Genomic DNA, 14086 nt, shown 5'->3' on the forward strand with positions numbered 1-14086 from the left:
TTCAGCAGCAAATTACACTTGGGGTCATTGAGCAGAGCTTTGTGGTCATGTGCCTGTAGTCCATGGCAAAGTCAATGCCAATGGCAGATCCCATTAGCACAGGTGGCCTGCGTTCTTCAGTAGAACTGAGCAGATAAAGTCATCTTTGGGGTGGAGAGAACTTCCAACTTCCCCATCCCCCATGTGCTGTTCACTGCAGTAACAGAGAAGCAGGGATCTGCTGCAGTTGCTTAGAATGACCCAGTGATGAAGAAACTCACAGGCAAGGTGACCTTGATCTCAACGAAGTGAGCAGTCCAGGCCCAAGACTGTGGCAGAAGATCATCCCTCAGCAGGACACATATCACCATTCTAACAGCTTGGAAAGCCTCCGCTTGTGCCATGTTGGTCATCCGAGAGGTCCAGTTGGAGTGGAGTGTGCTAGAACACTCTCTGAGCACTCACACACCACCTGGACTGGCAATTCATCACCTTGTTACCCCCCCCCCCCCCCCCCCAGTATTTCTTCACCCTCTGACGGTGAATTGATTGCTGTTTGGTAAATGATTTTATTTTCTATAGAGCTCATTTGTTGAAGGAGTTTAAATCAAGCTGAATGTTATGTTTTTCACAGACCATGGAGGATTCGAGCTTTTGTTATGAATTATTTGATAATTCTGCTGCAACTTTCATTCCTCCACTTGAGGGGGATAACGAGTCAGTGTTAGGAGAAGAATGTGGTGAATGTCATTTGATTCATATAATCTCCAACGGCAGTAATTATTAATTATTACATTTCTCTGAGTGACTAATACAAACAATGAAATGGAGTACAAATGATGGAAGCCATTTAAATTATTTAGAATTCATTATTTTCCTTGTTTTTGCACCATCTTTTTTCACAGTATAGTATAAGTATGTATAATTTATATTCTGTGTGTTGTAATGTACGTTCCTGTGATACTGTACTTGTACCTCACCATGAATGTGCAAAAGATTTGCCCACCCCACCATTTATTGTCCATCCATTGTGAGTTCCAGGATTTGGACTCAACATGGGCACCACGGTAGCTATGTGGTTAGCATGATGCCGTTATAGCTCGAGGTGTCAGAGTTTGCAGTTCAATTCCAGTTCTGTCTGTAAGTAGTCTGCACAGTATCTCCTCCCCATGAAATGCATGGAATTTCTCTGGGTACTCCAGTTTCCTCCCACAGTCCAAAGATATTCCAGTTATCACGTAACTGTAAATTGTAAATTGTAAATCATCCCATTACTAGGCCAGGGAGTTTGGAGTTCAACAGGAAGTTGCTGGGAGTTGTGGCTCGAAAGGCAGGAAGGGCCTGGTCTGCACTATATCTCTAATTAAATAAATGTGTTAATAACTGGTAACATGTTTCCAAGGCAGAGCTGGGAGAGAACCTACAGCAGTTGGTGTTCCTGTCCTTCTCAGTGAGAGAGGTGCCGGGTTTGGGAGCTACTGTCTGGGTAACAACAGTGCATTTTGTAGATGGTGCTGGAGGAGGGAATGGAATGCCTGCATTGGTTGATAAGGCAACAATCAAGTAAGCTGCCTTGTCAAGGGTGGTAAGACCATAAGACTTAGCAGCAGAATTAGGCCATTCAGCCCATCAAGACTGCTCTGCCATTTAATTGTGGCTGATTTATTTTTCCCTCTCGCTCCCACTTTCCTGCCTTCTTCCCATAACATTCAACACCTTTACTAATGAAGAACCTGTCATCGTTTGCTTTCAATATACCCACTGACTTGGTCTCTACAGCTGTCTGTGGCAATGAATTCCATAGATTTATATCCGTTTGGCGAAAGAATTTCCTCTTAATGGTTGTTCTAAAGAGATGTCCTTTTATTTTGAGTCTGCAGTCTCTGGTCCTAGATTTTCCCACTATTGGAAACATTCACTCTGTGTCCAGTCTATCCGGGTCTAACAAGAGACCTTCCAGAGATCTGTTGGAGCTGCACTCATCTCCTTCCCCACCACTGTTATGATACACACTCAACTGCACCAGCTTCTGGGGTTTAGATGCTCAGACTCTCCGGAATATGGATAGCTGACACAGCCCCTTTAAAGATTCAGGTCCACCCCACTAATTGGCAGCCATGACTTGGTGCCAGAACTTTAATATTTAAAGAGCACCTGAACAGAGTTTCGGTGCTCAATCATCAGCTCTACTTTTGGATTCCCATCTTGCATCTAGTTTTGAACCCTGTTTTCATTCAGCCTTGATTCGTGACTCAGTTCTTGTCTCAGATACTCCAGCATTTAGGTCCTAGAGCATCCTGGTCTAGGTCTGTCTTCACAGTACGATTGAGCCTAACATGAATCCAGCGAGGTATCGGAGCCCTTCATCAGCTACTGCAAGAAAATTTCAAGACCGAGCTTGGAGATACACGACCCCATGGTCACCATGTGCCAACTATCGCAGGGAGGAAGCCAAAGTCGCTTGCATGAGGCTGTCAGTCAGTCTGCAGAGCCCAGAGAGATTTGGTGGTGCCCCGAGCTTCCTCGCTCAATGTTCAAACTCCAGCCAACCTGGTTCCTCTGGAGTGCGGAAAGGTGGCCTTCATGATCTCTCTCCTGACTGAGAGAGCCCTGCCTGGGCCACTGCGCATTGGGAGGAATTTGGAGGAGTTCATGGCCGCCACGAGGAGGGTGTTCCATCATCCTGTTGGAGCACGCTGACGCTCGAACCACCTGATGGAGGTGTGTCAGGGTGATCCATCTGCAGCCAACTACACTATTGAGTTTGGACTTTGGCCCAAGAGAGCAGCTGGAACACGGAGGCCTTGGCCACTCTGTACCTCATGGACTGCGAGATGAACTAAAGAATGCCCTTGCCTTGGAAGAGCAGGTTAGAGACTTAGAGGCTCTGATTGACTACTTCAATAATTGTTTAGTGGAGCAAAAGTGGGACAACCTCAAGAGGTCGAAGAGGGCTAGCCCGAGCCCAGCTTCAATGCATCGCAGTTCTACTCCCCGATCTTGAACAATGACCAGGCCATCTCCTGCACAGGGTCCTGTCAAGCTCATGCAAACCGATTGCACAAGACTCTCCGCCACTGAGAGGTTCTGGCATTGGAGTCAAGGTTTCTGCTGTTACTGCAGGGAAGCAGGTCACCTGCAGACAGAATGTCCAAAGCTGCAGCCGGCCAGAGAACTGTTAAGACCATCTGGTGGCGGGAGGCCTGTGATGGGAGCAGCCACTACTCCCAACCTCAACAATTTTGGTGTCACGCTGAAGACGGAGATCTCCTGGGGTATGAACAGATGAGAGGTGAACGCTTTTGTGGAGTTTGGGGCAGCTGGAAATCTCCTGTATGTGGGGACGTCCTGTCAGCTCAACGTATCGCTGCAGGAGTTGAGCCAGCCCATGCCTGCAACTTTGGGAATAGAGAACTGCTCGTGGTCAAATTGGCTCTGGAGGAATGGCGTTACTGGCTCAAGGGGGCCAAGAACCCTTCTATCATATGGACAGACCACAAGAACCTGGCTTATATTCAGGAGGCTAGGTGGTCTCTTTTCTTTAACCATTTCAATTACATCTTGACCTATCGACCAGGGTCAAAAAACCAGAAACCAGAAACCAGTCTCATCAGTTCGATGAACCCGAATGAGAGGAGCAGCCTGCCATCATTTGCCCCAAGCCAAGGTGATAGCGCCATTCATTGGGAAATTGACACATTTGTTCACAAGGCCCAGGCACAAGGGGAGATTCCTCAGAATGGCCCTCCAGGTCAGCTGTTTGTCCCAAGCTGCATCAGGTCCCAGGTACTCTAGAGCGGACATGCATCAAGAATGATCACTCACCCAGGGATTGCCAGGACCCTCAAGTTTATTAAGAGAAGATATTGGTAGCCCTGGAATAGCAAGGGAGGTCTGTCAATACATGCTGGCATGCCAGGTGCATCCGGAACAAGGAGCCGCACGCCCAACTTCAAGGGCTCCGCCACCCTCTGCCTGTTCCAGACAGACATGGGGCGCACATCTCCATGGACTTTGTCATGGGACTTCCGCTTTCCAAGGGGAAGACCGTCATCTTGGTCATTGTGGATCGTTTTTTGAAGGCCTGCAAATTCATCACCTTGGACAGACTACCTTCTGTGGTGGAGATGGCAGAAATTGTCCTGCGCCATTTCTTCAGGATCCATGGTTTTCCAGTGGACATTGTGTCAGATCGTGGGACGCAATTGTGTATAGTTCTGGTCACCGAATTATAGGAAAGATGTCAATAAAATTGAGAGAGTACAAAGGAGGTTTACTAAAATGTTGCCTGGGTTTCATCTCCTAAGTTACAGAGAAAGGTTGAACAAGTTAGGTCTTTATTCTTTGGAGTGTAGAAGGTTGAGAGGGGACTTGATGGAGGTATTTACAATTATGAGGGGGATTGATAGAGTTGACATGGATAGGCTTTTTCCATTGAGAATGGGGAAGATTCAAACAAGAGGACATGAGTCGAGAGTTAAAAGACAAAAGTTTAGGGGTAACATGAGGGGGAACTTCTTTACTCAGAGAGTGGTGGCTGTGTGGAACGAGCTTCCAGCAGAAGTGGTTGAGGCAGGTTTGATGTAGTCGTTTAAAGTTAAATTGGATAGATATATGGACAGGAAGGGAATGGAGGGTTATGGGCTGAGTGCAGGTTGGTGGGACTAGGTGAGAGTAAGGGTTCGGCAAGGACTAGAAGGGCCGAGATGGCCTGTTTCCGTGCTGTAATTGTTAAATGGTTATATGGTTAATTTGTGTCAACCATCATAATCTCTCCGAGCAGCCAGGGCTGTCATGAGTTGGCTGTAGGGGAGGGGTCCAGTTACGACATGCACCCAACTGCGCCAGTTTCCGGGGTTTAGACGCTCTGACTCTCCAGAATGTGGATAGCTGGTGAGACCCCTTTAAAGATTCAGGTCCGCCCCACTAATTGGCAGCCATGTTTTAGTGCCAGAATTTTAATATTTAAAGAGCACCTGAATGGAGGGTCAGTGGTCAAGCATCAGCTCCACTTTGGATTCTCATCTAGCCTCTAGATTTGAACCCTGTCTTCATTTAGTTTCGGTTCTTGTCTCAATTCTAACCTCGGATACTCCGGCACTTGGGGCCAAACCATCCTCCCCTAGGTCTCTCATCACAATTTATTTTCCTTTTTCTGAATTAGCACTCATGTTGTTATATATTTTTGTGTAAATTACGGTAATTTAAGTTGATGTTAACTTGTACTGTGCTGCTGCAATAAAAAAGCTAACTTCCATGGCATTCATACCCTGTAAAATGACAATAAATTTGAATTTGAAGGTTAACAGCACTAGGAATAACATTTATGAACTTTTGATCATGTAAGAAATAGAAGCAGAAACATAGAAACATAGAAAATAGGTGCAGGAGCAGGCCATTCGGCCCTTCGAGCCTGCACCACCATTCAGTATGATCATGGCTGATCATCCAACTCAGAACCCTGTACCAGCCTTCCCTCCGTACCCCCTGATCCCTTTAGCCACAAGGGCCATATCTAACTCCCTCTTAAATATAGCCAATGAACTGGCCTCAACTGTTTCCTGTGGCAGAGAATTCCACAGATTCACCACTCTCTGTGTGAAGAAGTTTTTCCTCATCTCGGTCCTAAAAGGCTTCCCCTTTATCCTCAAACTGTGACCCCTCGTTCTGGACTTCCCCAACATCGGGAACAATCTTCCTGCATCTAGCCTGTCCAATCCCTTTAGGATTTTATACATTTCGATAAGATCCCCCCTCAATCTTCTAAATTCCAACGAGTATAAGCCTAGTTCATCCAGTCTTTCATCATATGAAAGTCCTGCCATCCCAGGAATCAATCTGGTGAACCTTCTTTGTACTCCCTCTATGGCAAGGATGTCTTTCCTCACATTAGAGGACCAAAACTGTACACAATACTCCAGGTGTGGTCTCACCAAGGCCTTGTACAACTGCAGTAGTACCTCCCTGCTCCTGTACTCGAATCCTCTTGCTATGAATGCCAGCATACCATTCGCCTTTTTCACCGCCTGCTGTACCTGCATGCCCACTTTCAATGACTGGTGTATAATGACACCCAGGTCTCGTTGCACCTCCCCTTTTCCTAATTGGCCACTATTCAGATAATAATCCGTTTTCCTGTTTTTGCCACCAAAGTGGATAACCTCACATTTATCCACATTAAGTTGCACCTGCCATGAATTTGCCCACTCACCTAACCTATCCAAGTCACCCTGCATCCTCTTAGCATCCTCTTCACAGCTAACACTGCCACCCAGCTTCGTGTCATCCGCAAACTTGGAGATGCTGCATTTAATTCCCTCATCCAAGTCATTAATATATATTGTAAACAACTGGGGTCCCAGCACTGAGCCTTGCGGTACCCCACTAGTCACCGCCTGCCATTCTGAAAAGGTCCCGTTTATTCCCACTCTTTGCTTCCTGTCTGCCAACCAATTCTCTATCCACATCAATATCTTACCCCCAATACCGTGTGCTTTAAGTTTGCACACTAATCTCCTGTGTGGGACCTTGTCAAAAGCCTTTTGAAAATCCAAATATGCCAGATCCACTGGTTCTCCCCTATCCACTCTACTAGTTACATCCTCAAAAAATTCTATGAGATTCGTCAGACATGATTTTCCTTTCACAAATCCATGCTGACTTTGTCCGATGATTTCACCGCTTTCCAAATGTACTGTTATCACATCTTTGAAAACTGACTCTAGCATTTTCCCCACCACCGACGTTAGGCTAACCGGTCTATAATTCCCCGGTTTCTCTCTCCCTCCTTTTTTAAAAAGTGGGGTTATATCAGCCACCCTCCAATCCTCAGGAACTAGTCCAGAATCTAACGAGTTTTGAAAAATTATCACTAATGCATCCACTATTTCTTGGGCTACTTCGTTAAGCACTCTGGGATGCAGACCATTTGGCCCCGGGGATTTATCTGCCTTTAATCCCTTCAATTTACCTAACACCACTTCCCTACTAACATGTATTTCCCTCAGTTCCTCCATCTCACTGGACCCTCTGTCCCCTACTATTTCCGGAAGATTATTTATGTCCTCCTTAGTGAAGACAGAACCAAAGAAGAATGCCATTCAGCCCCTCCGTTCATGCTGTTATTCACTGGGATCACAGATGATCTCTTCCACAACCCATTTTCCTGCACTAAAACCCCTCAATTATTTTAATATCCAAAAATCTATTATAGAAATATAGAAACATAGAAAACCTACAGCACAATACAGACCCTTCCGCCCACAAAGCTGTGCCGAACATGTCCCTACCTTAGAACTATCTAGACTTTACCCATAGCCCTCTATATTTCTAAGCTCCATGTAGACATCCAGGAGTCTCTTAAAAGACCCTATCGTATCCACCTCCACCACCGCCACCGGCAGCCCATTCCACACTCTCACCACTCTCTACGTAAAAAACTTACCCCTGACATCTCCTCTGTACCTACTCCCTTAAAACTGTGCCCTCTCGCTCTAGCCATTTCCAGTCCTAGGAAAAAGCCTCTGACTATCCACACGATTAATGCCTCTCATCATCTTATACACCTCTATCAGGTCACCTCTCATCCTCCGTCGCTCCAAGGAGAAAAGGCCGAGTTCACTCAACCTATTCTCATAAGGCATGCTCCCCAATCCAGGCAACATCCTTGTAAATCTCCTTTGCACCCTTTCTATGGTTTCCACATCCTTCCTGTAGTGAGGTGACCAGAAATGAGCACAGTACTCCAGTGTGGTCTGACCAGGGTCCTATATAGCTGCAACATTACCTCTCTGTCTTGCATTCAAGTGTACAGGCCTAGCCTATATAATCTCTCCTCATATGGCAAACAGTAAAACATAAAAAAAGATAATAAGAAAGAGAATTTTTGCCATCCGAAGAATTAAGCTTATAACCCTTTGCTGTGTTTGCACTGGTACAACCACGTCCTTTCCCTGGTAAGGAGCAACGTTCCCTCTAGTTTTTTTATGACTGCACAGACCAACCATTGCTCTAAGCAGAAATTTTTACACAGCCTGAAAACTGTACTGTATTTTAATATGAACATTACATTTAAAACTATTCTAGCTGTGCAATAATAAAGGCTATTGCATGGGAGTATTTCAGCTACTGCGCAGCTTCGAGGGAACAGTGGTATGGAGTCTCAATCTGTACACAGTCGTTGACTGGTTCTCAAAATAAACACTCCTGTTAAGACCCCTGCTCTTTACTCAAATCCTCTTGCAATAAAAGCCAATGTGCAATTGTCTTTTCTAATTGTTTACTGTTACTGCACACAGGCAACCTTACATTACAGGAGGGCTGTGCTCCTAGAAACTGGATGATATTGTGTTTTCCATTATATAAAGCCACGCCATCTGAACATGTGTGAAGAAACACAAGTTGAAAAAACTATGTGTCTACTTATTTACTTTTTTCCCCCCACATAAATTCTGTAAGAACAAATGTTATTGCATCCCTCAAACTTTTGGATTGTGATTTAGAACCATAGAACCGTAGAACATTACAGCACAGAAACAGGCCTTTTGGCCCTTCTTGGCTGTGCCGAACCATTTTTCTGCCTAGTCCCACTGACCTGCACGTGGACCATATCCCTCTATACACCTCCCATCCATGTATCTGTCCAGGTTTTTCTTAAATGTTAAAAGTGAGCCCGCATTTACCACTTCATCTGGCAGCTCACTCCACACTCCCACCACTCTCTGTGTGAAGAAGCCCCCCCTAATGTTCCCTTTAAACTTCTCCCCCCTCACCCTAAACCCATGTCCTCTGGTTTTTTTTCTCCCCTTGCCTCAGTGGAAAAAGCCTGCTTGCATTCACTCTATCTATACCCATCATAATTTTATATACCTCTATCAAATCTCCCCTCATTCTTCTACGCTCCAGGGAATAAAGTTCTAACCTATTCAACCTTTCTCTGTAACTCAGTTTCTCAAGTCCCGGCAACATCCTTGTAAACCTTCTCTGCATTCTTTCAACCTTATTTATATCCTTCCTGTAATTTGGTGACCAAAACTGCACCGAATTCGTGAATTCTGTAAGGGCAGATCTCAGTCACCCAATTGGCCATAAGGTAGGAGTTGCCTATATTGTGACAAATTTCAGTTATTTATGTGCAAGACACCCAGGTCCCTCTGAACACCAACACCAACAATCTCTTACACTTAAAAATACCCCCGTTTTTTTTTTGTTTCCTGTCAAAGTAGATAACGCTATTTTTTTTCACATTACATTCCATCTGCATGTTTGCAGCCATTCTCAATCAGTCCATATCCTCTAGAATCTCTCCGCATCTTCCTCAGAACTGGCAACGGCACCCGACTTTGTATCACCAGCAAATCGGGATCTTTTTTACTTACCCTCTCTTCTAATCATTGAAATAGATTGTAATCATCTAGGACCTCAGAGAATCTGTACCCTACTCCTAACCTCACATCTCCGAAACTAATTGGTAATTCCAGCCATTAACTAATTTTCAACCCACACTCGTATACTACACAAAATAACAGAAGCTCTGATTGATTTAAAAACCTTTTATGGAATCTTATCAAAGGCCTTCAAAACATAATATCCCATATACACTGGTTCTGCTTGATCTATTTAGCAAGCACAAACCTAGAACATCAGGCAGAATTGTTAAATATAATTTCCTTTCATAAATCTGTAATGACTCTGACAATCCTATTATTTTTCTACTTATCCTGATACCACTTCCTGCAGAATCTAGCAATTTTTATCCCTATGACTGATTGCAACTTATTAGTACTGTGGAACTCAGGTTAAATTTCTCCCCTCTGAAAGTGTTGGCCCTCGGGTGATTGGAATATTGAGCTAAGCTGAACCTGTGACCCCCAGGCAATCTAACTTTGATAAGATTACAAACAAGAGAAAATTTGCAGGTGCTGGAAATCCAAGCAACACACACAAAATGCTGGAGGAACCCGGCAGGCCAGGCAGCATCTATGGAAAAAAGTACAGTCGACGTTTCAGGCCGAAACATTGACTGTACTCTTTTCCATAGATGCTACCTAGCCTGTTGAGATCCTTCAGCATTTTGTGTGTTGATAAGATTCCTTACAGAACCTTATCAAAGGCCTTACTGAAGTCCAGATAGATAGACCACATCTACTACTCTGCCTTCATTGAGTTTCTTGGTTACTTCTTCAAAAAACTTAAAGAACAAAATGGAGCTGCAAGAGAAGAGCTCCCCATTAACTATCTCAAGTTGTGAATCCTTCACATCTTTCTCCACAGAGAATAAATATTTATTGAGGAGCTTTCCCATCATCCGACTATCCAGGACAATTAGTTTCAGTTTCCCCCTCTCTCTTTGTCAACTGCTCACTGTCACACCTCTCTTTTTGTCCCAGCTCATGTTCTTCTCACTTTCACTCTGCCCCTCTCTCTATCGTCTGCTCTGTCTGTTCTGCACTTGCAGTCTCTCTCTCTATCTAGCTATCTATCTCTCTCTCTCTTTCTCTCTTGCTCCACCACAACCACCACCCCCCCCCCATCTCCCTCTCTCTTCCTCCTTCCCACGCTCCCATACTCCATCAACACTGCACTGCTGGGACAGTCCAGATTTTGATCATGTTCCAAAAGTGGGAATTGAACTCACAGCCTTGTGAACCAGCTGTGATCATGCTGTCATGAGGTTCTGGTGATACTATTTACTCCTGCAAGATATTACCAACTAACACTTAGTGAATTCTGAAATTTGTGTAAAATTTCCAAGTGCTCTAAAGTAGAATTATTCACATTTCACAAGATCGCAAGATCACAAGATCACAAGACAAAGGAGCAGAAGTAGGCCATTCGGCCCATTGAATCTGCTCCGCAGCTCCCCCATGAGCTAAACTATTCACCCATCTAGTTCCAATTTCCGGCTTTTTCCCCATATCCCTTGATACCCTGACTAATTAGATACCTGTCAATCTCCTCCTTAAACACCCTCAATGATCAGGCCTCCACAACTGTATGTGGCAACGAATTCCACAAATCCACGACCCTCTGGCTAAAAAAATTTCTCCTTATCTCTGTTTTAACTGGGTACCCTCTAATTCTAAGACTATGGCCTCTTGTCCTGGACTCACCCACCAAGGGAAACAACCTTCCCACATCTACTCTGTCCAACCCTTTCAACATTCGAAATGTTTCTATGAGATCCCCTCTCATTCTTCTATACTCTAATGAATACAGTCCAAGAGCCGACAAACGCTCCTAATATGTTAGCCCCTGTATTCCAGGAATTATCCTCGTAAATTTTCTCTGAACTCTCTCCAACATCAGTACATCCTTTCTAAGATAGGGGGCCCAAAACTGCACACGGTATTCCAGATGAGGTCTCACTAATGCCCCATAAAGCCTCATCAACACCTCCTTACTCTTATACACTATTCCTCTTGAAATGAATGCCAACATAGCATTCGCTTTCCTTACCGCCAATCCAACTTGGTGGTTAACCTTTAGGGTATCCTGCTCGAGGACCCCCAAGTCCCTTTGCACTTCCGATTTTTGAATTTTCTCCCCATCTAAGTAATAATGTGCCCGATTATTTCTTCTTCCAAAATGTACAACTGTACATTTGTCAACGTTGTATCTCATCTGCCATTTCTTTGCCCACTCTCCTAAACTGACCAAGTCTCTCTGCAACCTTTCCGTTTCTTCAACATTTCCTGCTTCTCCACCTATCTTGGTGTCGTCTGCAAACTTAGCCACAAAACCATTTAATCCATAATCCAAATCATCGATGTACATTGTAAAAAGAAGCCGCCCCAACACCGAGCCCTGCGGAACACCACTAGTAACCGGCAACCAATCAGAATAGGATCCCTTTATTCCCACCCTTTGCTTTCTGCCTATCAGCCAATGCTCCACCCATTTCAATATCTTTCCTATAATTCCATGGGCTCTCATCTTATTAAGCAGCACCTTATCGAAGGCCGTTTGAAAATCTAAATACACAACATTCACAGCCTCTCCCTTGTCAATCTTATTCGAGATTACCTCAAAAAATTCCAATAGGTTGGTGAGGCAGGATCTTCCCTTCATGAAACCATGCTGGCTTCGGCCTATCTTGTCATGCACCTCGAGGTATTTCATAACCTCGTCCTTGAGGATTGACTCCAATATTTTTCCAACTACCGATGTCAGACTAATAGGTCTGTAATTTTCTTTTTGCTGCCTCCTTCCTTTCTTAAATAGCGGAACTACATTTGCGACCTTCCAGTCTTCCGGAACCATGCCAGAGTCTATTGATTCCTGGAAGATCATTTCCAATGCTTCCACAATCTCCAAAGCCACCTCCTTCAGAACCCTTGGGTGCACCTCATCCGGACCGGGAGACTTATCTGTTCTTAGTCCACTTAGCTTCCCAAGCATTTTCTCTCTAGTTATCTTGACTGTACCTAATTCTATTCCCTGATACCTCTGGCTATCAGGTATATTGCTCACACCTTCCACTGTGAAGACTGATGCAAAATACTCATTCAGTTCCTCCGCCATCTCTTTGTTATCCATTATAATTACTCCAGCATCATTTTCAATTGGTCCCATATCTACCCTTGTCACTCTTTTACTCTTCATATATTTAAAAAAACTCTTAGTATCCTTTTTTATGTTAATTGCCAACTTCCTTTCATAATTCATCTTTTCTTTCCTAATGACTTTCTTAGTTTCCTTCTGTAAGTTTTTAAAGGTCTTCCAGTCCTCATTTTTCCCACTAATTTTTGCTTCCTTGTACGCCGTTTCTTTTGCTTTTATTTTTGCCTTAACCTCTCTCGTTAGCCACATTTGTGCCATTTTTCCATTCATGATTTTCTTTTTTCTTGGAATATATTTTTCCTGCATTTTCCTTATTTCTTGTAGGAATTTCATCCAATTCTGCTCTGCTGTCCCTCCATTTAGCTCACTTTTCCAATCGACTTGGACCAGTTCCTCTCTCATACCACTGTAATTTCCCCTGTTCCACTGAAATATCGATACACCTGATACCAGCTTCTCCTTTTCAAATTTGAAACTGAACTCAATCATATTATGATCACTACTTCCAAGGGGTTCCATTACCTCCAGCTCCCTAATCGCCTCAGGTTCGTTACACAGCACCCAATCCAAAACAGCCGGTCCCCTGGTGGGCTTCTGGACAAGCTGCTCCAAAAAGCCATCCTGTAGGCATTCTACAAACTCCCTCTCCTGAGATCCATTACCTTCCTGACTTTCCCAATCCACTTTCATATTAAAATCTCCCATAATTATCTTGACATTGTCCTTCTGACACGCTTTTTCTATTTCCAGCTGCAACTTGTAGTCCACATCCCGGCTGCTGTCTGGAGGCCTGTATATAACTGCTATGAGTGTCTTTTTACTCTTGCCATTTCTTAATTCTACCCATAAGGATTCTACCTCTTCTGATCCTATGTCCCTTCTTTCTACTGATTTGATATCATTACTTACTATCAGGGCCACGCCACCCCCTTTACCTATCTTCCTATCTTCCCTATACACTGTGTATCCTTGGACATTCAGCTCCCAATCACATCCATCATTTAGCCATGACTCGGTGATGGCCACAATGTCATATCTTTTAACCTGTAGCTGTGCAGCAAGGTCATCCACTTTATTTCTAATGCTGCGTGCATTTAAGTACAGTACATTTAGATCAGTATCTGTTGCCGATTTTGCTATATTTCTATTTTGCAGCAAATCATCCTGTATATTCACCGGCCTGTCCTTCTTGCGATCTTTGCTGCACAGTATTTTTGACTTATTTCTATTTTCCTCTTCCTCGACCCTAACACCTTGGTTTCCTTCCCCTTGCCAACTTAGTTTAAACCCTCCCTATCAGCTATATTAAACAATCCCATTTAAGTGACACTTTCTCTTGAGCATTACTCTATATTGCTAGGATACAAATATTCTGGTTACAGCTCAGGCCCACTCTCTCCCTTACCTGTTGTTGAATTATCTGCACTGTCTGAGGCTTCTGCTCCCAATCTGGAGAGAAATAGACATCATTCTCTGAAAAATACATTCCCTTCACACACAGACTGCACAGTCTGAACCGGGAAATTCTACTGTGTATGTTCAAGTA

General features: G+C 44.1%; 1 protein-coding gene across 1 annotated transcript in view; it reads right to left on the reverse strand.

Moving 5' to 3' along the window:
- The window catches only part of LOC140191777 (proline-rich protein 29-like), a 32520-nt gene extending 18434 nt beyond the window's left edge, over positions 1–14086 (reverse strand). Inside the window, exon 1 of the mRNA XM_072249510.1 lies at positions 13946–14086. Within this exon, the coding sequence (XP_072105611.1) occupies positions 13946–14026 (81 nt within the window). The 5' untranslated portion in view covers positions 14027–14086. The remainder of the gene's footprint in view (positions 1–13945) is intronic.

This window comes from Mobula birostris, chromosome X (genome assembly GCF_030028105.1).
Source record: "Mobula birostris isolate sMobBir1 chromosome X, sMobBir1.hap1, whole genome shotgun sequence".
Taxonomy (NCBI): Eukaryota; Metazoa; Chordata; class Chondrichthyes; order Myliobatiformes; family Myliobatidae; genus Mobula; species Mobula birostris.